The sequence below is a fragment of the Schistocerca serialis genome, chromosome 1 (genome assembly GCF_023864345.2).
Source record: "Schistocerca serialis cubense isolate TAMUIC-IGC-003099 chromosome 1, iqSchSeri2.2, whole genome shotgun sequence".
Classification (NCBI taxonomy): domain Eukaryota; kingdom Metazoa; phylum Arthropoda; class Insecta; order Orthoptera; family Acrididae; genus Schistocerca; species Schistocerca serialis.
Genome location: NC_064638.1, coordinates 776,815,087 through 776,839,318, shown reverse-complemented (window position 1 = coordinate 776,839,318; position 24,232 = coordinate 776,815,087). Strand labels below are relative to the sequence as shown.

Here is a 24,232-nt window from a genome sequence, read left to right as displayed (position 1 = left end):
AATAACACGATAGAAATAAATTACATTAGAGTTAAACAACCTGTTACGCAAGATGACCGTAGCCGATAAACAGATGAAGAAAGCGAGCGGGAGGTAATTCCTTAAGATCGATACCATCTGAGATTAGGGAGAGGAAATAAGAGGACGGAGACGAGTGCGTAACTGGCGTGGGTAAGCTGTGCTGGGCGACGAGTAATTTATCGGAAAGTGCGGAGGGGGAGGGGCGGCGCCGGCCCGGGCCCCGTGGTAATGAGCGAGCCGGCGCGGCCAGCGCAGCACCAGCCGTGCCCGCTGACGGACGGCGTCGCCGCCACGCCTGCCGTGCGCGTGACGCCGCAGCCGATGCTGCTGCCGCTGCGAATCTAGGGACACAGGCGCTTCTGGCAACTGAATGACGGTGGGTTACAGCGTAATTTAAACTCAAACCTCACGGGCAGGGAGATTGCTCGGGAACAAAGTTTTGACTGACTTTGGTGGTCGCTGGGCGGGGGAAGAGGTGCTACCTATAATGACATAGCAAATGACACAGTAAATCCTAGACGACAATACAAATAACGACACACACACACACACACACACACACACACACACACACACACACACACACACACACACAGCGATACATAATTTTTTTTCTGTCTTTCATCTGCTAAATTTTAAATGAGGTACCTCAAGCACATTCTAAGGCAATAAAAACGACGCACCACGATAGATGGGATGTAAATCGGTAAGTGTGATATACATGTACAAACAAATGATCATAATTTCAGAAAAATTGGATGATTTATTGAAGACACAGAGCTTCACAAAATGAGTAAGTCAGTAACGCACTGGTCCATCTCTGGCCGTTATGGAAAGAGTTATTCGACTTGCCATTGACAGTGTTGTTAAGATGTCCCCCTGAGATACATCGAGCCCGACTCTGTCCAATTGGCACGTCGGATCCTCAAAATCCTAAGCTCGTTGGAGGAGTCTGCCAATAATACACCAAACATTCTCAATTGGGGAGAGATACGGCAACCTTTTACGGAAATGCTTCAGGAACTCGGGTGGAAGTCTCTGGAGGAAAGGAGGCGTTCTTTTCGTGAATCGCTACTGAGGAAATTTTCGAGAACCAGCATTTGAGGCTGACTGCAGTACAATTTTACTGCCGCCAACTTATATTTCGCGGAAAGACCACAAAGATAAGATAAGAGAGATTAGGGCTCGTACAGTCATTTTTCCCTCGTTCTGTTTGGGAGTGGAACAGGGAGAGAAGATGCTAGTTGTGGTACGAGGTACCCTCCGCCACGCACCGTATGGTGGATTGCGGAGTATGTATGTAGATGTAGATGTAGAACCTTGCTTGGCAAGCACGAAGACAAGCAGTGCAAACTCTCGCCGTGTGCAGGCGGGCATTACACTGCTGAAATGTAAGCCCACGATGGCCTGGCAGGAAGGGCAACAAAGAGAGGGTGTAGAATGTCGTCGACATACCGCTGTGCTGTAAGGATGCAGTGTGTTACAACCAAAGGCGTTCTGCTATGAACAGCAATGGCACCAGGACCATCGCACTTGGTTGTCGGGCCGTATCACGGGCGACAGTCCAATGCTTCTCCATACACGTCCTCGTTGATCATCGGGGAGCTACTCGAAGTGGAACTCGTCACTGAAGACACGTCTACTCCAGTCAATGATATTCCAAGGCCGAATGTGCTCGACACCACAGCGATCAGGCTTCAAATGGCTCTGAGCACTATGCGACTTAACTTCCGAGGTCACCAGTCGCCTAGAACTTAGAACTAATTAAACCTAACTAACCTAAGGACATCACACACATCCATGCCCGAGGCAGAATTCGAACCTGCGACCGTAGCGGTCGCTTGGCTCCAGACTGTAGCACCTAGAACCGCACGGCCACTCCGGCTGGCACAGCGATCAGGCTTGTAGATGGACAGAACTCAGTCCCCTTTCTGTGAGCCGCCTATTAATGGTGCTAGTGGTCACTGAAGCACCATTCGCACTTCAGATAGATAATAATGATGAATCCGGGACTTTGCGTGTCTTTATGACGATTGCTCGGTCTTCATGTTCTGTCGTCTCTTTAGGTCAACCGCGTCCTTCTTGACGCTGTGTTTTGCCATGGTTCACCCATTATTGTCAACACCGTTGAATAGTGGCACCTATTCAAATATCTGGCTATTCACCGATTACTCAAAACCGGCTTCTTTTAGACCAGCTACACGTCCTCTCCCAAATGCTGACACCTGTGTATATTGTTCACGCGCCTGTCTGTGAGGCACTGTTACTTCCCGACTGAGTGGACGGAATGAAATTCACAAAGACTATATGCCCTGGTATTGGCATGTCCCTTGTTTACTATCTTTCTAGCTGCATGATGAAACTGTGCTGCAGCGTCACACAATCAGCCATCGGTCACCAAACTTAACAATGTTGCATTATCAACTTTGTTGTGGCATTGTACTGCTTTCTCATACACCCGTGTCTTTTCAGGGGTGTAGTTCGGCCCCGATTTCACTTTTATGGATGGTGACGCGCGACCGCAACGAGCTACGCGGGTGGAGCAGCTCTTGGAACGAGATGATACTCGGCGAAATGACTCTCTTGCCGTTCCCATAACTTACATCCCATCGACCATGTTTGGGATGTGGTGCGGAGCCACGCTGCAACACGTCCACCTGCACCGACGACCATCCAGCAGTTGTCAACCGCACTGGCGAAGGAATGGAACAGTCACCATAAGAACTGCTTACCAACCTTATGGCCGGAATGGAAGCACATTGTAGAGGAAGCAGTGCCGTCCGTGCTGATCACACACCCTACTAACAACCACGCCTCACACACCATTACGAATCGCTGCGACTGCAGTGTAATTATTCTCTTTGATTAAAAGTGTAATTTCTCTTTTGAGTATTTCTTTCAGTTACCTTTTACACTATCCTGTAGCATTTCTTTATATGCAAGGTCCAAATCTCATCGAGTTACGTTACTTGTCAGTGATACGCCATGTGAAAGCTACTTCCGTCTTTAAGTTTTGCACACCAGTGTACTAAAAGGATATTCCGCTTTTGCATCTTGCCTGTGTAATGGCTTCCAGGGCCAACAAGAGTTTTATTTTTAATTGTTTGTGTTCTTATTGACCGAATTTAAAAATTTGAAACGCTCTCATAATTATACAGAGGGGTCAAAAAAAATGTACCCACTGTTTAAAAGTCCATAACTTGCGAACTAATTGACGGAGTTGTCTCATTTTTGGTGAAAGTGTAGCTTAAAGTCCAAGTTAAAGATGTGACTGTAGGTGTTCGAAATGGTCACCATTAACATCCACACACATACGATGCCGCCCAACTGCAGCACGAACTACTGACTGCAACGTGTTCAGTTGGATATTTGCACATGAATGTACGATGGATTTTCGAAGTTCATACAATGTGCGTGGCTTTTGTCGATAAACGGCGTCCTTTAGTGTTTTGAAGACAGCAAAGCGGAAGTGCTACATCCCACGATTGCTACACGCAATAAACGAGGACGACCCAGATAGTAGAATGGAGTACGGCGAGTGGTTTACCAACATCTAACATGGTGTGCAACGATGAAGAGTTTGCAGAGATGATTGTGTGGTCTGATAAGGCACAGTTCAAACTCAATGGCACAGTAAATCGCCACAATTGCATCAACTTGGCCGCCGAAAAACCGATAGTCCATGTGGACAAAGCCGTGAATTTGCCAGGAGTAAATGTGTGGTGTGGGTTGTCTTATCGGGGGTTGATTGGGCCAATCTTCTTTGACGGCACAGTTACCGGTGAGGTGTACCTTCAGAAGCTTCAGACATCCATTTTACCTGCCATCCGAGACTAGTATGGAGACGGAAGAGTTTACTTTCAACAAGATGGTGCCCCAGCCCACTACCAAAATCGTGTTAGGGCGTATCTCGACGAAAATCTACCAGGAAATGGATAGACTGTAGAGGTGCTGTGGAGTGTCCACCACGTTCCCTAGACCTAACTCCTCTGGACTTTTACCTGTGGGGAACACTAAAGGACGTCGTTTATCGACAAAAGCCGCGCACTTTGGATGAACTTTGAGAATACATAGTACATTCATGTGCAAATATCCAACTGAACACGTTGCAGTCAGTAGTTCGTGCTGCAGTTGGGCGGCATCGTTTGTGTGTGGATGTTAATGGTGACCATTTCGCACACCTACATTCATATCTTTAACTTGGACGTTAAGCTACACTTTCACCAAAAATGAGACAACTCCGTCAATTAGTTTGCTAGTTATGGACTTTTAAACAGTGGATACATTTTTTTTGACCCCTCTGTATACAAAACACAGGTTTAACACAGTAAAACAAGTAAGTCAGAAACTGTGTATACGTCTTGAGGCAGTGTAACTTACTCTGTGCGTATACCCACACTGTATTGGTCCAGTATTTAAGAATGAGAACACTTAGTGACTTGCAACACACTTTACACACAATTTCAGACCTTTTCTAAAAGTTTTCTCAAATGTGTGTGAATTTCTAAGGGACCAAACTTCTGAGGTCATCGGCCCCTTGTCTTACACACTATTTAAACTAACTTATACTAAGAATAATACACGCACACACACCCATGCCCGAGGGAGGACTCGAACGCCGGCCGGTGTGGCCGAGCGGTTCTAGGCGCTACAGTCTGGAACCGCGCGACCGCTATGGTCGCTGGTTCGAATCCTGCCTCGGGCATGGATGTGTGTGATGTCCTTAGGTTGGTTAGGTTTAAGTAGTTCTAAGTTCTAGGGAACTGATGACCTCAGTAGTTAAGTCCCATAGTGCTCAGAGCCTTTTGAACCATTTTTGGAGGACTCGAACCTCCGGCGGGAACGTTTTCTCGCTTACATGCTTAACGTCAAATACTCAACACATTATCTCAACTGTAATACATCTGAAGTTATTTTACATATGGGAGTTCGATTCTTTGCAGAATCTAGTGCTTGCTGCTATTGAGTATATACAATCCATCGAAAACAAGAACCCAGAGTTGTGACTGCGGAGCCATTGGTACACCTGACACATCATTCTGGAAAACCCAGGTTTATAAATTCTCGATGTCAGAAGGGAGACGGCAGCTTAAAGGCACTCCAGTTTACGAGGCGTTGCCAAACGAGGAGAACTCTGGCTTGTTCAATTAAAAGCCTTCAGCCATTTCACTGTCACCCAAAACAGAGCAAAGGCTTGTATTCTTTTCTTATCGTCCAAGTTTCAGTTCTGTACAAGGCTACATTCCAAACAAATATCTTCAGAAAAAACTTACTAAGATGTAACTTATATTCTACGCATAACAAATTCCACTTTTTCAGAAATGATTTCCTTCCTATAGCCAGTTTGCGTTTTACATCCTCTCTACTTCGACCATCAGCAGTTATATTTTACTGTCCAAAAAACAAAACTCATCTGCTGCCTTTATTTTCTCGTTTCCTAATCTAATCCCCTCAGCATCACCTGAATTAGTTCGATTACACTACATTACTCTGGTTTTATTTTTGTTGCTGCTCATCTCATATGCTTTTTTCAAGAAACTGTCCATTCCGCTCAACTGCTCTTCCAAATCCTTTGCTGTTTTTCACAGAAATACGATGTCATCGGTAAACCGCAGAGTTCCATTTCTGAAAGCTAGTCCTCTTCCAAATTTTCCTTTGGTTTCCTTTGCTGCTTCTCATACATATTTGATAACATCGGCGGTAGGCTACAAAAGCGTCTCACTCCCTTCTCAACTACTGCTTACTCTATATGGCCTTCGACTCTTATAACTGCCGTCTGGTTCCTGTACAAGCTGTATACAACCTTTCGCTCCCTGTATTTTATTCCACATATCTTCATAATTTTACATCGTTTATTCCAGTCAATACTGTCAAAAACTTTCCCTACGTTTACAAATGCTGTAAATTGGAAGTACGCTTTCTTTAGCTTTAGGTAAGTCGCGGGGTCTGTGTTGTTCTTTCCATTTCCGCTCTCTCACTTTTTGTTGTTAGTAATTTTATTTATTATTATTATTATTTGCAACATTGGATGGATAGTAGTTTAAACGGATAAATTAGTAACAGTTACCTTATAGCTAGTTTTTAGAAGGAACACTTGGAGAGAAACAAACATTATCGGGAAGGTACGGAATTAGGTAATACGTGTACACTAGTTAATTTAAGACACAACAATAAAATGTCTATCATTTTGCACACATTATTTTAAAAGTGGCTCATTACATCACAGCAACGCGTGAATTCCTGTCGCGGAACCGAGGAAGGTTATCGCACGACGCTATGACGCGACAGAGGATGAGAGAAAGTACGTTTCAATAAAGTTGTCATAAGTAACTCCGAAAATAAAAGCAGTTTTAGCTGAAAGAACAAGTGCACAGAGGTAACGGCGACGAATGGGGACCTCAAAGCAGCTGCAGTACGAGGCTGTGAGGAAGCACGTGGAAGAGGAGCCGGTACCGCGGCTAACGTGAGGACGCTGCCCGTGGTGTGGTCGCTACCTGTGGACGGCCGCTATTAGCATATTTATTTAATTGGAGAGTGGCTTCTGTCCGCAAGAAGAATGCCCGCGCCGGGCCACGAGGGCGAGGGGCGGCGACGCTCATTTCTCAACGCTTCACCGAGTTCGTCCATCAAAAACCAATTACAGCAGCGCACATGCGCAGGCGGCCGTTCCGGCACCAGGAAGAGCGGGAGCAAGTGGAAACGCTGCCGCTGCAGCATCTGTGAAACGAACCCGCTGGGAACAGTTTCCGGAGAAATTCGACTTTTCGTTGCATTTTAATGTTACTGATAGTCCAGATGGCACCGCGGATGCCTTGGAATTTTCCCGTCTACTTCCATTTCGTATAAAAATGGTAGTTATGAAGCCGCCCGCGTCTTTACATGGGCGCCAAAAGCAATATATTATTAGCGCAAAATTTTGATTATCGGCTTCACACTGCTAGTCATGTGGAATACAGTCAAGTGGCGGTAATATTGACTTTTAGCAGTGTTAAGTGCAGTCAAATTCAAAATTGTAACATACGGTAATTGAGAACTTACATATGCAGTTCACCTTGTTGCCATAGAAGAGCCAATGGACACAGGTGGAGCACAGGAAAGATGATGTTCTGGCCTTCAATCCGAAGATTGGTGTGATTAGCTAGTCTATCCTGTGCAAGCCTCTTCATCTCTGCATAACTACCGCAACCTATATCCATTTAAACCTGTTTACTGTATTCAAGCATTGATCTCCTCCCTCTACAATGTTCACCCCGCCCCTCTCCCCCCCCCCCCCCCCCCCCACACACACTCTTCCATCGAATACAATACTGATAATCCCTTGAAGCATCTCAGTGTGTCCTTTCAACTGATCACTTCTCTTAATCAAATTGTGCCCTAAATTTCTCTTCTCCCCAGTTCTATTCAGTACTGCCTCATTAATGATTCGATCTATCCATCCGGTTTTCAGCATTCTTCTGCAGCGCCACATTTCAAACGTTTCCACTGTCTGAACTGTTTATCGTTCACGTTTCACTTCCGTACAATGCTATAACCCAGAAAAATACCTTAAGAAAAGATTTCATGACACATATACAAGGTGATTCTTATTACCTTTGGAAAACCCCCGAAGCGACGTGGACGATGCCAAGACAAGTAATTTAATGTAAGACACATAGGTCCGCAAATGTTAGGAAATACCCTGAAAGTTGATGACAATGGTGAACATGTGAAGTCACCAAATGACGTACCTCGCCGCACTTGCAGTGGTTGGGCTTGTCGATTCTACTCCCACTGGTGGTAGTGGGTGGTGGGTGTGGGGGGGGGGGGGCAGTAGTGCCATATGTGCTCAGCTAGGCTGCTCTCTTTTCGTAAATGTAAACCGATCCAACATAGTCTTGCGTTACCACTACCATAATCACTGCCGTATCACATCGGATAGTGCAAGAACGAATACAGAGTACCCTAGCGGAGCAATGTGTAACACTGCCCTCTACCGGCAAGGATAGGATCGACAAGTCCAACCGCAGCAAGTGTGGTAAAGGACGTCAGCTGGTGACATCACAAGTTCAACATTTGTTATCCATTTTTGGGGTATTTCCCAACATCTGCGGCCCCAGGTGTCTTACATTACTTATCTCAGCGTCATCTACATCGCTTCGGGGGGGGGGGGTTAAAAGTTAATATGGGTCAACCTGCATATATTTGATGTTAACAAATTTCTCTTTGCCAGAAATGCTTTTCTTGCTATTGCAAGTCTGCATTTTATATCCTCTTTACTTCGACCATCACCAATTATTTTTACTGCCGAACTAACAAAACCCATATACTATCATTAGTTTCTCACTTCCTAATCCAATTCCTTCAGCATCATCCGAATGAATTCGATTACATTCCATTTCCCTTGTTTCACTTTAGTTGCTATTCATCTTATAATCTCCTTTCAAAACACCACTTACTCCGTTCAACTTTCCTACTAAATCTTTTGCTGTCTCTGACAGTATTAAAATGTCATCGTCAAACAAGTTTTTTATTTCTTTTCCATGAACTTTAAATCATTTTACAAGTTTCTCCTTGGTTTCCTGTAGTGCTTTCTTTACGTACAGATTAAATAACATCGGCGATAGGCTACAACCCTGTCTCACCTCCTTCAGAACTACGGCTTCCCTTTCAAATTCTTCCATTTTTGTAACTGGAGTTCGGTTTCTGTACGAGTAGTACATAACAGGGAACAATAAACATCGCTAAAGATGCCTAATACGATTAGGTGAAACAAGTTTTGTTAAAAACAGTAATAATACGGTAATTATCTTTTTATCCTTTGCAAATTAATTAATAAGAGAAAGTCCATCCGCATTCCAGGAAATACTGATCATAAGCCTTCCAACAGATGAAATCAGTTACGTTTTTTCCGGTGCAGGACCACTGGCTGCACTACTCTGTCTTATGTTGCGTTGCTGGCGTGATGTATTGCAATCACGCTTATTCAAAAGAAACAACTCAAAATAGCAAGTTCACATGGATTCTTTTCGCAGGTATCCAAAAATGTCTGCGCAATTTCCTTTCGCATCTTTTATTGATCAGTACTGAAAAAAAATGTGGTTTGGTCTTGCAGAAACATTACTCATTTTTTATTCTTATTGTAAAGTGTGCCCTACTCTTTCACTCGATATGTTAGTGGCTTCATACAACGTTAATGGGTCATCGTCCACTAACACACAGCCTACTTTCGCAATTGTTAAATCCATAGTTGCAGTTTTGATAAGTGTTGAGGTGGAGCATCTACAATATATTTATTTATTTATTGCAAATGCCTGTTACCCGATGTTTTTTAACAGGTCTTACATATTACAGTTTTCATTTGCAACCTTGTTTGTAGTTTTTTGTTCTGCATTGCTTAACAAAGAATAATACACTTTTTAAAAAATAACAATAATCTGAAGCTTAAATATAAATAAAATTTTGTTGTTTTAAGAAGAATGTAAAAAGATGATACGACAGAGAAGAGATTTGTTAGTGCCATAATCGATTGTGACTGTCAGTAAATACCTGGGAATGGTTTCTTCAAGCTGTTGACTGCCAGTCACAATGAAATAGTTTATAGTTAGTAGCAGAGAAATATTACTGCTAATCCTATGCATTATCATTAGGTACTCACCCATGTACACCACTGAGTGCTTTCTTGGGCCGGCCGAAGTGGCCGTGCGGTTAAAGGCGCTGCAGTCTGGAACCGCAAGACCGCTACGGTCGCAGGTTCGAATCCTGCCTCGGGCATGGATGTTTGTGATGTCCTTAGGTTAGTTAGGTTTAACTAGTTCTAAGTTCTAGGGGACTAATGACCTCAGCAGTTGAGTCCCACAGTGCTCAGAGCCATTTGAACCATTTTTTTGCTTTCTTGGCTGCACTGCCAGCACCTTACACTACATTTACTCTAGTATCTACAATCTGTAAGTATTATTTGAGTGATGTATACAATTTGTGAGTGCATTTTGGCGTGTTATGTACTTCTAGGTGTCTTATTTAATGTTATATCTCATCTTCCTCCTGTTCTTCCTAAGTGTCACTGTCCACCCTCTACAGATTGTTGTTATGTTGCATACAGGCAAGTCTGTTATGTCGTGTCCGCAAGTACTCTTCATGTGTTGTTTTCGTAATATTATTTGTTAATGCGTTTAGTTGTGCCTATTGCTCCTCATCCCTTATTGCTGCGTATATATGTATGTCTGTTTCTGTGTAGTCTAAGTGTGGTGCATATCTATTGCTCACGTATTGCCCACAAAAGAAGACAGTGTGTTTTGGGGAACGTTCACGATGTACGCCCACTTCTGTCGCCGCCCATTTCGTAATTCGAAGTGTTGACAATGAGCGAGCAGACTACTTATAAGCCTTCTGAACCTTTGGAGGTCTTCCCGTTCTAAAAATGAATTTAGTTCAAAATGGTTCAAATGGCTCTGAGTACTATGGGACTTAACATCTATGGTCATCAGTCCCCTAGAACTTAGAACTACTTAAACCTAACTAACCTAAAGACATCACACAACACCCAGTCATCACGAGGCAGAGAAAATCCCTGACCCCGCCGGGAATCGAACCCGGGAACCCGGGCGTGAATGAATTTAGTGATGGTACACCAGTTTATCTATTGAAATGAAATACACGGCTGTTTCAAAAGGTCGTATAAACTACACTATTCCGCAGCTACAGTTGGCACTTCCATTATTGCACAATAAATATTTCCACCTTTCCCTGTAACAATACGCAACTGTGGTCCGGTTGAACCTTTACATACTGAACGTCGGGTCTGACCCGATGTAAGTCGCCCACTCTAAGACAGAAGACGTAAATATGGAATATTAACCAAGTACACCGACCTGTAGTTTCATGGCGGGCAGCTTTTTCCTGCGTGGAAGCATCAAATTATAGAAATGCTGTAATGTTGAAGAGCTAGGCAACAAACCAACACATTGGGAATGGGTACTACTCTACTACGCAAAGTAGCGCAGTTAATGTAGAACACAATTTCTATATTCAAGCCTTACATCACTTGGCTACACTGTTTAGATACTAATACAAAGCTTTTCCAAAAGAAGAAACAGAATTCAAACATTTATTGTTTCCAAACTACAAAAGATAGAAACACAATTCCAACGTTCCTGGAAAGAGAAATGTTCAAATTTTAAAGCATTCAATGTGAACACCATGTTATACACGACAAATATCAATTCAATTCAAATACCAATTCAATCACTTCAATTTCCGATATCACGATAATGCGAGGGGTATTCGGAAAGTAAGGTCCTATTTGGCACGAAATGGAAACCACTGTGAAAATGTGATGCTCTGCACAGATGTGTTGGACAGTGTCTCTAGTATGGCCGTCGATCGCGTGACGTCGCTCTTTCCAGATCAGAGCACATAGTGAGCACGTAGAGATGCCTACAACAACAGTGTCTCCCACCAAGTACGTGGATCTGGTGAGAGATTTCGCCTCAAGCTATGCAACCTACACACCATAAATGTCATGCGTTTCTTTCTTCAAGACAATTCTCAGCCGCATTCTGAGGTAGCAATGAAGATGCTCCTACAGTGTTTTCCGTGGGAAATGTTTGATCACCAATAATACAGCCCTTAATTGGCTCCCTCTGAGTTTCATCTCTGCTCACATGAACCGCTAGCTACGAAGTCAACATTCTGGCACATACAACGAGGTGTAGATCAGCGTAGATAATTGGTCGAAAGCATAGGCGGCTGCTTTCTGTACAGAGGGTGCTAGAAAGTTTGTACACCGCTACGACAAAAAAAGGGTTCAAATGGCTCTGAGCACTATGGGACTTAACATCTGAAAGTCATCAGCTCCTACAACTTAGAACTAGTTAAACCTAACTAACCTAAGAGCATCACACACATCCATGCCCGAGGCAGGATTCGAACCTGCGACCGTAGCGATCGCGCGGTTCCGGACTGAAGCGCCTAGAACCGCTCGGCCACAAAGGCCGGCACCGCTACGACAAAGTGTAAGTCGGAGCGGCGAGTATTTACAGAGGTAGCTGGAAGTGCGGCTAACTGTTGCGAATAAAAAATTTTTGATTTTCACTGTGGTTTCCAATTCGTGACCACCAGACCTTACTTTCCGAACAGCCCTGGTACCTCCGAGAGTAGTGAACACCGGGCGACACAGTAGATTCGTGATTAATCCATGTGGCTCAGTCCACATTTCCGAGTAGGTATTCACCGAACATCAACCACTTCCCACACGAACTATTTCAAAATAAACACACAAGTGCGCCGCCTGTCTTTTTCCGTTACGACCAGACACAGCCTACACCGTGACGTAATGAAGATGCGCCGCGTGAAGTAATACGTGCGCAGATAGACACAACAAGCATTGAGAATGTTACGCTTCTATACTACTATTATTAGTATTAATTTTTAACATAGTTTGTAGTGACAAACTGCTTTGCAGCATAGGCGAAGACCTACAAGGTCAATCACACTGAAATGTATGTCTGTAATTTTGACGACGTCATGGGTGTATACAGACGAGTGATAGGTAGCTTCCACATTTCCGTGCATACTACTACACTTCTTTGTGGACGGTGCGTCTCATTTGCAAATCAGTTCTTAGCATGCCCGCTGCCGCGACTGAAAGTAATTGTTTTAGCACTGTGCGGCTGTGGATTACCAGGGGGCGACGCCGGTAGTTTTAAGCAGCGACAGATCCAACCGAAGCGGTGTGTAGCGGCGGTGGTGGCGGCGGTGGGAATGGGAGCGGGGAATAGGCTACCGCAAGATGGTGGGCGACCCGGGCTCTGCTGGCGGATTGATATTAATTAAGCCCGCTAACCCCAGGGGGGCGGTTTGTTCTCTACTGCCTCAGCTGATTAACCCCGGTGTTGATTTAATCACCAGCTGGATAATTGGTGTCTCTCCAACTCGGCGCGCGGCGCGGCGCCGCACCGCAGCGCACCGCCGCCTCTTGTTTGCATATTCATCAATTGGTCCGGCCCGCGGCTGGCCCTCCTGGCCGGCGCTGACTCTGGCCGGCAAAACACGGGGGCGGCGCGACCCGCACGGGGCACGGGCGCGGCCCACGCTGCCCGCTCGCCTGCGCCGCAGCCGCAGGTGCCGCCCCACAGAGATCCGAGACACCACGCGACAACAATTACCTCATCCCTCTTTGCACAATAAAGGGGGGAGACGAAAAGAAAACAGAGCCTCACTCGCACCCGCTCACAAAATATGAGTGACTTGCTGTTTCACCGACAAAATCACAAATCTGCAGATATATTTTGGATTCGATCCCCGAATAGCTCTAAATGACGGTCACTTCTATCAAAGTTTTCAATACGCGGCTGCTGCCTTGATCCACAGTCCTTCGGAATCCACATTCACCTGCAGGATGTCAAAACTTAAACGGAAAGATAAAATACGAAATGAGGTTCGAGAGCACGTAGGTCGAAAGTTAATTTGAGCAATTCTAATACTGTGTCGGCATACAGGACCAGCAACTATATTTTATTCTTTAGTTACTTCCATCTTACAGTTGCATACGTTGTGGCGAAATAAATAAAAAAAATTTATTGGTTTTTTGAAAAGAGGAAAAATTATGGACATGGAACTGTAACTTTAGAATTTTTGAAAGGCTTTTTTTTTCTTTTTTACGGACTGTATTGACCGGCTTGATTGCGGACAAATTCAGTGCTGCGTGAAATATGCCTGTATTATAATTTACCATTCCGATTAACTACATTTTGAATTCTACTTCATTGTTGATTTAATCAGAGTTCTCACCTTAGTCGTAGAATTAGTCCTTCTGCCACAGTATTAATTCATTAGTCGCCATCGGTGTTGTTCTCTTTGTTGACCGTGTGTATCTTCCTGAGTCGGCATCGGTTCACTTCACTTCACGAAGACGGTGGAAACCAAGAAATACAATGCTATGTCACTTTAAATAATTCTCGTAAAACTTAGATACTTCGCACTATTTTTTATTCACAACACAATAAGACTTGCTGTGCTCGTCGCACAAACCATAATTACTAACTATATGGCTGCCTTTCCGCACACTCCAAAAATTACGTCCATCCTCCACAAGGCAACAATCGAAAGTGTCCCTTAGCTCCTTCTTGGAGTATGAAACAAAAGAGAATCCAATGTGAACATTACAAAGATTATAATCTACATGCATCTCAATTTAATCTTTGGCGCAGCCTTTAAGGTATTGTACGTCTCTGCGTCGGGATGTGTCATTATAACGTATTCCTTAACAGTGATTAATTTCGAACGAGTCAGTTCATTTATGAACAATATACTAAGTTCACCTAGTGTATGGACGTCAACTGCGCCAAGAACAGGCAGTTCGAATGTATACTGTACGAACAAAACAAAAGTTTTACATTACACTGGATTCATTTTACAATTAAGTGACAGAAACGCAGGTAATAATTCTAAAAAGAACGGAATCGTTCGAAACTAGCCACCATAAAGGAATTTGTGAGCAACTGTGACAGGAAAAGGAAAGGTAATATAAAGTAAACATTTAAAACAAATATGGATGGGCTAGTTGGACATTTCATACAATATGTAGAATCTTTGAATTTGTACTAAAAGGAGCAGGAGATGAGAAAAACTTGGGGCAAATATTAGAATATGTAAGAAATACTATCGAAAATCTTGGGCGATGAAATAGGAAATGATGAACGACTGCAATCAGTCAAAATACTGACGACTTAAAAAAGACGAATAACTGGATTGATAAGCTGACTATCAAGTCGGACGGAGGCAAGGGCCCCTACTATACACATAGTTAGTATTATTGAACAATAATCATCGTGTTCACAACCGGCTTACTTCAGTTTTATATCGAATAATTAATCGTGTGATACGAAGATGGGGCTGGTCACATCATTCGAATTAACATATACTTACACAGATATAAATATTAAGTCCCATGCATTTAACTTCTTAGCAAAGAATTTGGTTTAAGAGTAAATGTAATGATTCGCCCGACGCGCGAGAAAAATCTCCAAATAAAAATAAAAAAATGGACGAATACAGAAGAAAAATACCATCTGTGCTCAAAGGAAGATGATATACGAATGAATACGGAAGCCAAACAGTGAATTAACATAGTTCAAGAACAATATCACTGAAATGAAACATGGACAACTGTTAGATCGGACAATGACCGAGCTCTAAGCACTTGAAATTAATATTGTGCAGCTGATGAATTGTAAAAATAAAACAGGCAAATAAAACTACGAAATGATGAGGCGTTCAACAGAACAAACGAATAATTATTTGAAAACACTTGGCAGCAGACGGCAAAGATATCTAGCGCACCTGTATGAGCAACTTCATCTAGTTAAACAAGTCAAAAGAAATGGAATAACATACGAGGTTGCTAAACTTCTTCAAAGTGATACAAGTTACTCGCTACATTGGTTGTCGACGCAGAATGAAGCGGACTAGAGGATAGCGTGTCGAAATGGGAGGGGTAAAGGGGGTAAGTATGAGTGGGCGGGAAGATGGGAGTGTGGAATGGGATGGGGGGTTGAGCTTCTCAACGCAGGGCTCCGAAGGCTTGACTCCTCCATAATTTGACTTGAACTTCCGTTCTGTGTAGTCGTCCGGCATAGACTCCTCCAAATTCTACTGCAAAAGCCCACTGCTTCACCAGTCTCTAGTGCGCTACAAATGTGTTTAAGCAGTTCCTTACCTATCGCAATTATTAAACTTCCTGGCAGATTAAAACTGTGTGCCGGACCGAGACTCGAACTCGGGACCTTTGCCTTTTGCTCTATCGCGGTAGAGCACTTGCCGGCGAACGGCAAAGCTCCCGAGCTCGAGTCTCGGTTCGGCACACTGTTTTTAATCTGCCAGGAAGTTTCATATCAACGCACACTACGCTGCAGAGCGAAAATTTCATTCTGGAAACATACCGTAATTATTATTCGACAAGTAATATTGTTTGCATTTTCTTCTACATTTGAGTGCGTTATCTAGGGCTGAAGTTCAGCGAAGTTTATGGCTACACGCAGGCATTAAATCATAATTATTATTTGGCTTCCTTGATAGTTAACAAAACAGATGTAAGATATTACTATGAAAATTTTGTCGCTCTAGACTTTCTACTACCGAAAATACAACAGAATTCCCGTGTGGTATAATGTCCCACGTTAAGACTACGACGAATCACCTGGCAGTAGCTGCACTTACAGACAGACCTGTACAGAGAACTTGCGTCTATGGCAGAACTGCCAAAACTACTGCTTCCCTCGAAAACTTATCTTTCTTAAATGTTTTCTACGCAAATTAACAAACTGTAATTAAGAAAGTAGGTTTGATAAACATCTAGCACAGTGAAACCGACCATCCACTGAGATTTTATACAAGAATTACATGGATTAAACGCTTAGCAAAAGTAGCAAAGAACATTAAGATTTATTATACAACCCGAGATGTGAGAGTTTCAATATCAGAATAACAATATACTGAATACATAATTAAGGCCAGTTTCTTACGTCACCAGATGTCTGAGCCATGCAGAGCATACGTTTGTTTATTCTAGAGTTCAATATAGATAAAGAAAGTATATCAGTCCATTAGCACAACGACCATAACAACTCCTGTAATATTTTTAATCAGACACAAAATTATGCAACCTGAGATGTGAGAGTTTCAATATCAGAATACCAACAATATACTGAATACATAATTAAGGCCAGTTTCTTACGTCACCAGAAGTCTGAGCCATGCAGAGCATACGTCTGTTTATTCTAGAGTTCAATACAAACAAAGTATACCAGTCCATTAGCACAATGACTATAACAACTCCTGTAATATTTTTAACCAGACACAAAAGGCTCATTCGGGAATTCTTTTTTGTTTACACAGTAGACGGTATCAGCTGAAACTCACGAGCAGCAAAAGTACTGGCTGGAGGAACGAATGAAGTACATATCCCATCCACCTTTTATGTTTGATTTCTCCACAGTCATGTATCGCTACAGTCCTCAGTCGCAGAAATCGGAAAAAATCCGATTAAAACCAGTAACCATGAATGTGCCTGTGTTTCAGATTACGTTTGTTATATTATCATTTGGTGGCAACTAGTCATTTCACTGAACGATGTATAACAATATTTAACGTTATGTTATTTTATATTTAATACTGTATAACAAATTTTTGCGCACTGAGTTGTTATAAAACTGGTCCCGGCTTAGACTCCCAGAACATCGTCGCCTGAACATAATCCATGTTAGTGATAGTAGAAACCTGTTCGATGGTAGTCGTTTCTTTAGGATGCTATCAGAAGAAAATGCCATTGTGACAACGGCACGCATTTACGGTTGCCTGTCGAGGGAAAGGCTGCTTATTAAAAGCACTAGAACGCCAGGGATAGGAGAACTCACGTACCTGTCCTGGTTAATTCTTAAACCATCTTTTCTTTTCGTTTTTTTTCCCCTCCGGTCAGTTTTGCGCCTCTTCTGCGCTGCGCCATTGGCGGGAGCGTATCTCACCGCGCCTCGTTATGGAGCTGCTTACGTACTACATTTTCCAGCTTCTCCCTCCCTCCCTCTCTCTCTCTCTCTGACACACACACACACACACACACACACACACACACTAGGCTACTTACCCTGAGCGACGCGAGGCGCGGGTTTTCCTGTGCTAGCTTGGCCAGCTTCATGTGGTTGCCCTGTGCCGCTGCCACCAGCCACTCGCGTGCCTTTGGTTCCTGGCAACATGACAAATATTGATAAATCTATCCGAGGACAAATCACATATCAGATGTAGATATTCTTATGGAAACGGAAGTATGCCCACATATTTACGATGACTGCTAGGCAAGTAGGACTGATTAACCAACAAAGCGTGTTACGACCCAGTTTTCAGAAGTGAAGCAGGACTACTTCCTAACAGCTAAGGGGGTGGTGGTTAGTGTTTAACGTCCCGTCGACAACGACGTCATTAGAGACGGAGCGCAAGCTCGGGTTAGGGAAGGATTGGGAAGGAAATCGGCCGTGCCCTTTCAAAGGAACCATCCCGGCATTTGCCTGAAACGATTTAGGGAAATCACGGAAAACCTAAATCAGGATGGCCGGAGACGGGATTGAACCGTCGTCCTCCCGAACGCGAGTCCAGTGTGCTAACCACTGCGCCACCTCGCTCGGTCTAACAGGTAAGGTCAGTACAAAATCAACCATCCCTCCATATTTCTTTTAGCAGCCGATATATACAAGGTGTTTACAAATGATTCATCGGATTTTGAGCTCTTCTACATTCAAATCTACACTCCTGGAAATGGAAAAAAGAACACATTGACACCGGTTAGTCAGATCCACCATACTTGCTCCGGACACTGCGAGAGGGCTGTACAAGCAATGATCACACGCACGGCACAGCGGACACACCAGGAACCGCGGTGTTGGCCGTCGAATGGCGCTAGCTACGCAACATTTGTGCACCGCCGCCGTCAGTGTCAGCCAGTTTGCCGTGGCATACGGAGCTCCATCGCAGTCTTTAACACTGGTAGCATGCCGCGACAGCGTGGACGTGAACCGTATGTGCAGTTGACGGCCTTTGAGTGAGGGCGTATAGTGGGCATGTGGGAGGCCGGGTGGACGTACCACCGAATTGCTCAACACGTGGGGCGTGAGGTCTCCACAGTACATCGATGTTGTCGCCAGTGGTCGGCGGAAAATGCACGTGCCCGTCGACCTGGGACCGGACCGCAGCGACGCACGGATGCACGCCAAGACCGTAGGATCCTACGCAGTGCCGTAGGGGACCGCACCGCCACTTCCCAGCAAATTAGGGACACTGTTGCTCCTGGGGTATTGGCGAGGACCATTTGCAACCGTCTCCATGAAGCTGGGCTACGGTCCCGCACACCGTTAGGCCGTCTTCCGCTCATGCCCCAACATCGTGCAGCTCGCCTCCAGTGGTGTCGCGACAGGCGTGAATGGAGGGACGAATGGAGACGTGTCGTCTTCAGCGATGAGAGTCGTTTCTGCCTTGGTGCCAATGATGGTCGTATGCGTGTTTGGCGCCGTGCAGGTGAGCGCCACAATCAGGACTGCATACGACCGAGGCACACAGGGCCAACACCCGGCATCATGGTGTGGGGAGCGATCTCCTACACTGGCCGTACACCACTGGTGATCATCGAAGGGACACTGAATAGTGCACGGTACATCCAAACGGTCATCGAACCCATCGTTCTACCATTCCTAGACCGGCAAGGGAACTTGCTGTTCCAACAGGACAATGCACGTCCGCATGTATCCCGTGCCACCCAACGTGCTCTAGAAGGTGTAAGTCAACTACCCTGGCCAGCAAGATCTCCGGATCTGTCCCCCATTGAGCATGTTTGGGACTGGATGAAGCGTCGTCTCACGCGGTCTGCACGTCCAGCACGAACGCTGGTCCAACTGAAGCGCCAGGTGGAAATGGCATGGCAAGCCGTTCCACAGGACTACATCCAGCATCTCTACGATCGTCTCCATGGGAGAATAGCAGCCTGCATTGCTGCGAAAGGTGGATATACACTGTACTAGTGCCGACATTGTGCATGCTCTGTTGCCTGTGTCTATGTGCCTGTGGTTCTGTCAGTGTGATCATGTGATGTATCTGACCCCAGGAATGTGTCAATAAAGTTTCCCCTTCCTGGGACAATGAATTCACGGTGTTCTTATTTCAATTTCCAGGAGTGTATAATACCCACTCGAGTGTAAAAAAAAAAAAAAAAAAAAAATGGTTCAAATGGCTCTGAGCACTATGGTACTGAACATCTGTGGTCATCAGTCCCCTAGAACTTAGAACTACTTAAACCTAACTAACCTAAAGACAGCACACAAAAAATGGTTCAAATGGCTCTGAGCACTATGGGACTCAACTGCTGAGGTCATTAGTCCCCTAGAACTTAGAACTAGTTAAACCTAACTAACCTAAGGACAGCACACACATCCATGCCCGAGGCAGGATTCGAACCTGCGACCGTAGCGGTCACGCGGTTCCAGACTGAAGCGCCTAGAACCGCACGGCCACACCGGGCGGCCACACTCGAGTGTACTAATTACCAATGAAGAGAGCATATTTTAGGCCTAATGTTTTGTTCATGTCATTGAACTACTCCGGGAAATAATGAAAGATGAGGAATTTACACGCCGACTCGTGCGCAGTGATGAAGACATGTTCTGCACAAATGGTCAGAACGTCCGCATAATGGGGCAGGGCAAATCTCAACGTTGCAGTGGAGACTGAAAGATTTGAAAGGTGAATGACTTCTACGCCGTTTCACGTAACAAAGCGTACGGGCCCTAATGTTTTCCTGGGAAAACTGTGACGGGTACAATGTACCCAAACATGTTGGTAGACTGACAGCGGATAACCCGAACTTCATATTTCACCCAGAGGGAACTCCGCCTCATTGGCGTGGATTAGTGCGTTGTCATCTGAACGAGGAACTTCCCTACCGGTGGATTGAAAGTTGTGCTCAGAATGATTTAGCACTCTTCAAGTGGCCTCCAAGATTGCCTACACTTATGGTTCAAATGGCTCTGAGCACTATGGGACTCAACTGCTGAGGTCATTAGTCCCCTAGAACTTAGAACTAGTTAAACCTAACTAACCTAAGGACATCACAAACATCCATGCCCGAGGCAGGATTCGAACCTGCGACCGTAGCGGTCTTGCGGTTCCAGACTGCAGCGCCTTTAACCGCACGGCTACTTCGGCCGGCTGCCTACACTTAAAGTTTGCGATTTTTCTTTCTATTTTTTGCGAGGGACGGATACGTGAAAGGCAATGCAGTGTTTACGTACCACCACTGCCGACTACAGTGACTGAGCTCTAGGATCGCTTCACTGGTTTGCAAGCTAATATCGTCAGCAACACGCTCTAGCGCGTACGGGTTGAACGTGACTACCGCGTAGATGTTCGTGGTGTAACACGAGGAGAGCACATGGAACATTTGTAACAGTGCGTAAAAAAATTGAAAATTTACTTTTCCATACAATGTGTCATTATCTGTTTTGAATGTGATACTTTGTGAAATAAATTTACCCGATAACCGTTGAACCATTTATAAAATCCTTGTACATGTACACTGAATTAACTTTCAGTTTTCCAGCATTCAGTTGTTGGTATGGGAAGAAGTACAAGAAATAAAAAGCATTCTCCACGTAACACTAAGATTTCTTAATGTTTCCCAACACTTACATAAAAGATTTTTACATATTGTAACCTAAAACAGACGTATGTTTCTGATTAGTAGTACTGGATTGTAATGTAATGTCTTTCATTCCAGCTTCCCGCACCGACGGGTCAGTCGCGGGAAAGCTAAACATCAGAAATATGTAAGAGAACGTGTTTTGGAGTTTCCGCAACGAATTTTCATTTTGGTGTGGTGATCACAAACTTCCTGGTATATTTTAACAGTATGCTGTAACGAGCCGCGACCACGAGACCTTTGCTATTCGCGCGCAAATGCTCTAGTGACGTCCCAAGTCGTCTTCACAGCAATTGCGAAAAGTGAAGGTTCGAGCCCCGGTCCTGCACACTGTTTTAATCTGCCAGAAAGTATCAGTTTTGTTGTTACTGACCTACACAGTACAGTGCCACATGCGAAACGTTGAGCACCTCATGTTCTAGGTAGACCTTCAGTTAATGAAGATGACAGTGATGTCTAATATTCCGGACTGGAAAAGCACTACAGTAATAGCATTAGTACCTCACTAACAACAAAGCAGAAAATACAACGCAGGCTTGTTGGAGAGACTGGCCCACAGGAATGAGAGACTTGTACTGCCTGAGCAGTAAAACGTTACTTACCTTCCTACTTGGGCGGATTCGAAGATATGCGTTGGTTTGTAACGATGATGTTGAAGGAACAAAGTTATCTTTTGAGTACACGCATTTTTCGCGAGTGTTGTTCGTCTAATAGATTGATACGGTATTCTGAGCAGAGCGCTTCCACGCGTCCTCACTTTATAAGTGAAACTCTGAATATAGCCCAGCCTGGCGGCAGTAGCAGAGGAGAAGGGACTGCTATATGGGGCATGCCTGGGGCAGACCGCACCAGCCGAGGAATCCCGCAAAGCAGGTTGTTTGGGATCTCGGATGCATAGCGTGCACGAGGATACGCAATGTTCCCGTGAATGCCGAAAGAGAAGTAGAAAAGTCCCTGTATGAAGACAGAGGGTCGTTCCGACTGCAGAAACACGGCCGCCGGAATGAAGTATAAGGGAGTGGACAGGCGATGCAGCCTGAATAGTTAAGTCCCACTGCGGCACCATTGATCCGGAGGATTCCTTCTTTAGATGCTGCCAGTCAACCAACCCGCATCATCGCGGTGTTTCATCGGAACTCATCGCTACGCTTAGTGGGTAAACAGAGCCATCGGTGCGGGAGTTTCCTCTCAGTTTTTCAACAGAGAAGGCAAGGCATCTAAGTTTCAAGGCACTGACATCCGCGTAGGTTTTCTTCAAATTGTGCACTAAGAACACAATCGTGATAGCCATCACCGCGAGGGATGATTCATTGATATCCCAATCCATATACGAGTTCACACAAAAATATTTAGCGAAATTAGTTTGGCAGTTATCGTTCATTAACGGTACATCGACCACACGATATTTCGCATACCAAAATAACAGAGTACACATTTTGAGCACAACAGGAGCCTTTTCCCATTATGTTACATAATTTTTATGTGTGGTGGGGCAAGCAACATTATTTTGTTAAAATCGTAATCAACTTTTAGAACAAACGCCATGAACAATAGGTACAAATTAATATTTCGAAAAGTTCAGTAGGCAAAGCACAAAGGAAATTAAATTTCAAGTTGCGACAAGTCATAGTCTTAATGTTCTGACTCTTTCACTGCAAAATTATGCTGTTTCTACATCAGCATGACAGCAGTTTTTTCTGAGTATTATTATTCTGGTATAATGCATGTTATAAATTTAGAACCTTACGTGAGTCACATAGTTCTGATACACAGCAGAAAAGAGGATGGAACATCTTTCATTGAAGGACGCTCACTTACCGATGTGAGGGACACGGAGTCCTCGTCTTCTGCTCCACCCTGAAACAGGAGACAATACAATGAGATATCTCGCCAAGATGAATGGACACTATTCCATTGTCGTATCATGATATTAGTGACCACAAGGTAATCCTAAGAAGCGAAGTCTCAAAGAGCGTATAGGATGAAATGATAAATTAACAGAAGCATCTCACGCAGCAAGAAAAAAAAAAATATCACAATTTTTTCAAGAGCTAGGTCAGAATAACTATTCTAAGCACATAAAATCCCACACCAAGAAGAAAATCATTACAGAAAACAATGTCTCACATTCAAACAATTCACTGAATTCCAAACTGATGGAGTCAATGTGTTACCATTAAAAGCTTTATTTGTAGCATACATTATCAGTATCCTAGTTTCCAGTCCATTTCGATCCCTATTCATAGTTAGTTCGCACACTTTGCTGTTGATCATTAACGGGCTGGTATCCTATTGACTATTGCTCATTTCTCCAACAATCTATGGTGTCTTAAAACAAAGAGCAGAGTGGCGAAGTTGTAGTAAATATAATTTTGTTAGCCGATCTGGGCAACGTAACGACGCTGACCAATTGTACTAGACGCTGGCTAATTGGACTACATGTCCAGGAATGTATTGCATTCCGTCATGTACATGTAACTGACTTGACCGACAACATTACAAGCTCTCTGCGGATGTTCGTCGATGACATATGTATATACAGGAACGGCAAGTGATTAGACAACTGTTGTGAGATACAGGATAGCTTACGTTCTGCGAGTGTGTCTTGTCGACTCGGATCTTTATAAAGTTGGACTAAAGGGGTGAGATTTGGGGGGGGGGGGAGATATAGGTGCGCGATTACTCAAGGATTTAATTATTCAGCGTTCGACACTCAAAGCAATGAGAAACGCTACCAGTAAGGCGTTGGGCATCAAAAGAGAACCTTGTTTTCAAAATTCTGAGAGGTTATGTTCCAATACAAGTGACAGAACATATTACTTTCTCCAACGTACACTTCGCGTACTCTGTAAAGGGTTCTTCTTCCTACGCATCAACCGCAAGTTCAACCTGGTCGCCTGAGGCTGTAGTATCGTGGTTCGGAACCATTTTGCATCCAAATACTTCAAAAAATGACGTAATTTGTTGGTCATTACTCTTCATAGATAGATTTTATCATTT

At 44.1% G+C, this 24,232-nt stretch overlaps 1 protein-coding gene across 1 annotated transcript in view; it reads right to left on the bottom strand.

Moving 5' to 3' along the window:
• Nucleotides 1–24,232, bottom strand: part of LOC126431845 (ankyrin repeat domain-containing protein SOWAHA) — a 402,948-nt gene that overhangs the window by 243,969 nt on the left and 134,747 nt on the right. The window contains exons 5-6 of the mRNA XM_050090438.1: nucleotides 23,051–23,089; nucleotides 17,639–17,737 (exon numbers count right to left, since the gene is read on the bottom strand). Of these exons, the coding sequence (XP_049946395.1) occupies nucleotides 17,639–17,737; nucleotides 23,051–23,089 (138 nt within the window). The remainder of the gene's footprint in view (nucleotides 1–17,638; nucleotides 17,738–23,050; nucleotides 23,090–24,232) is intronic.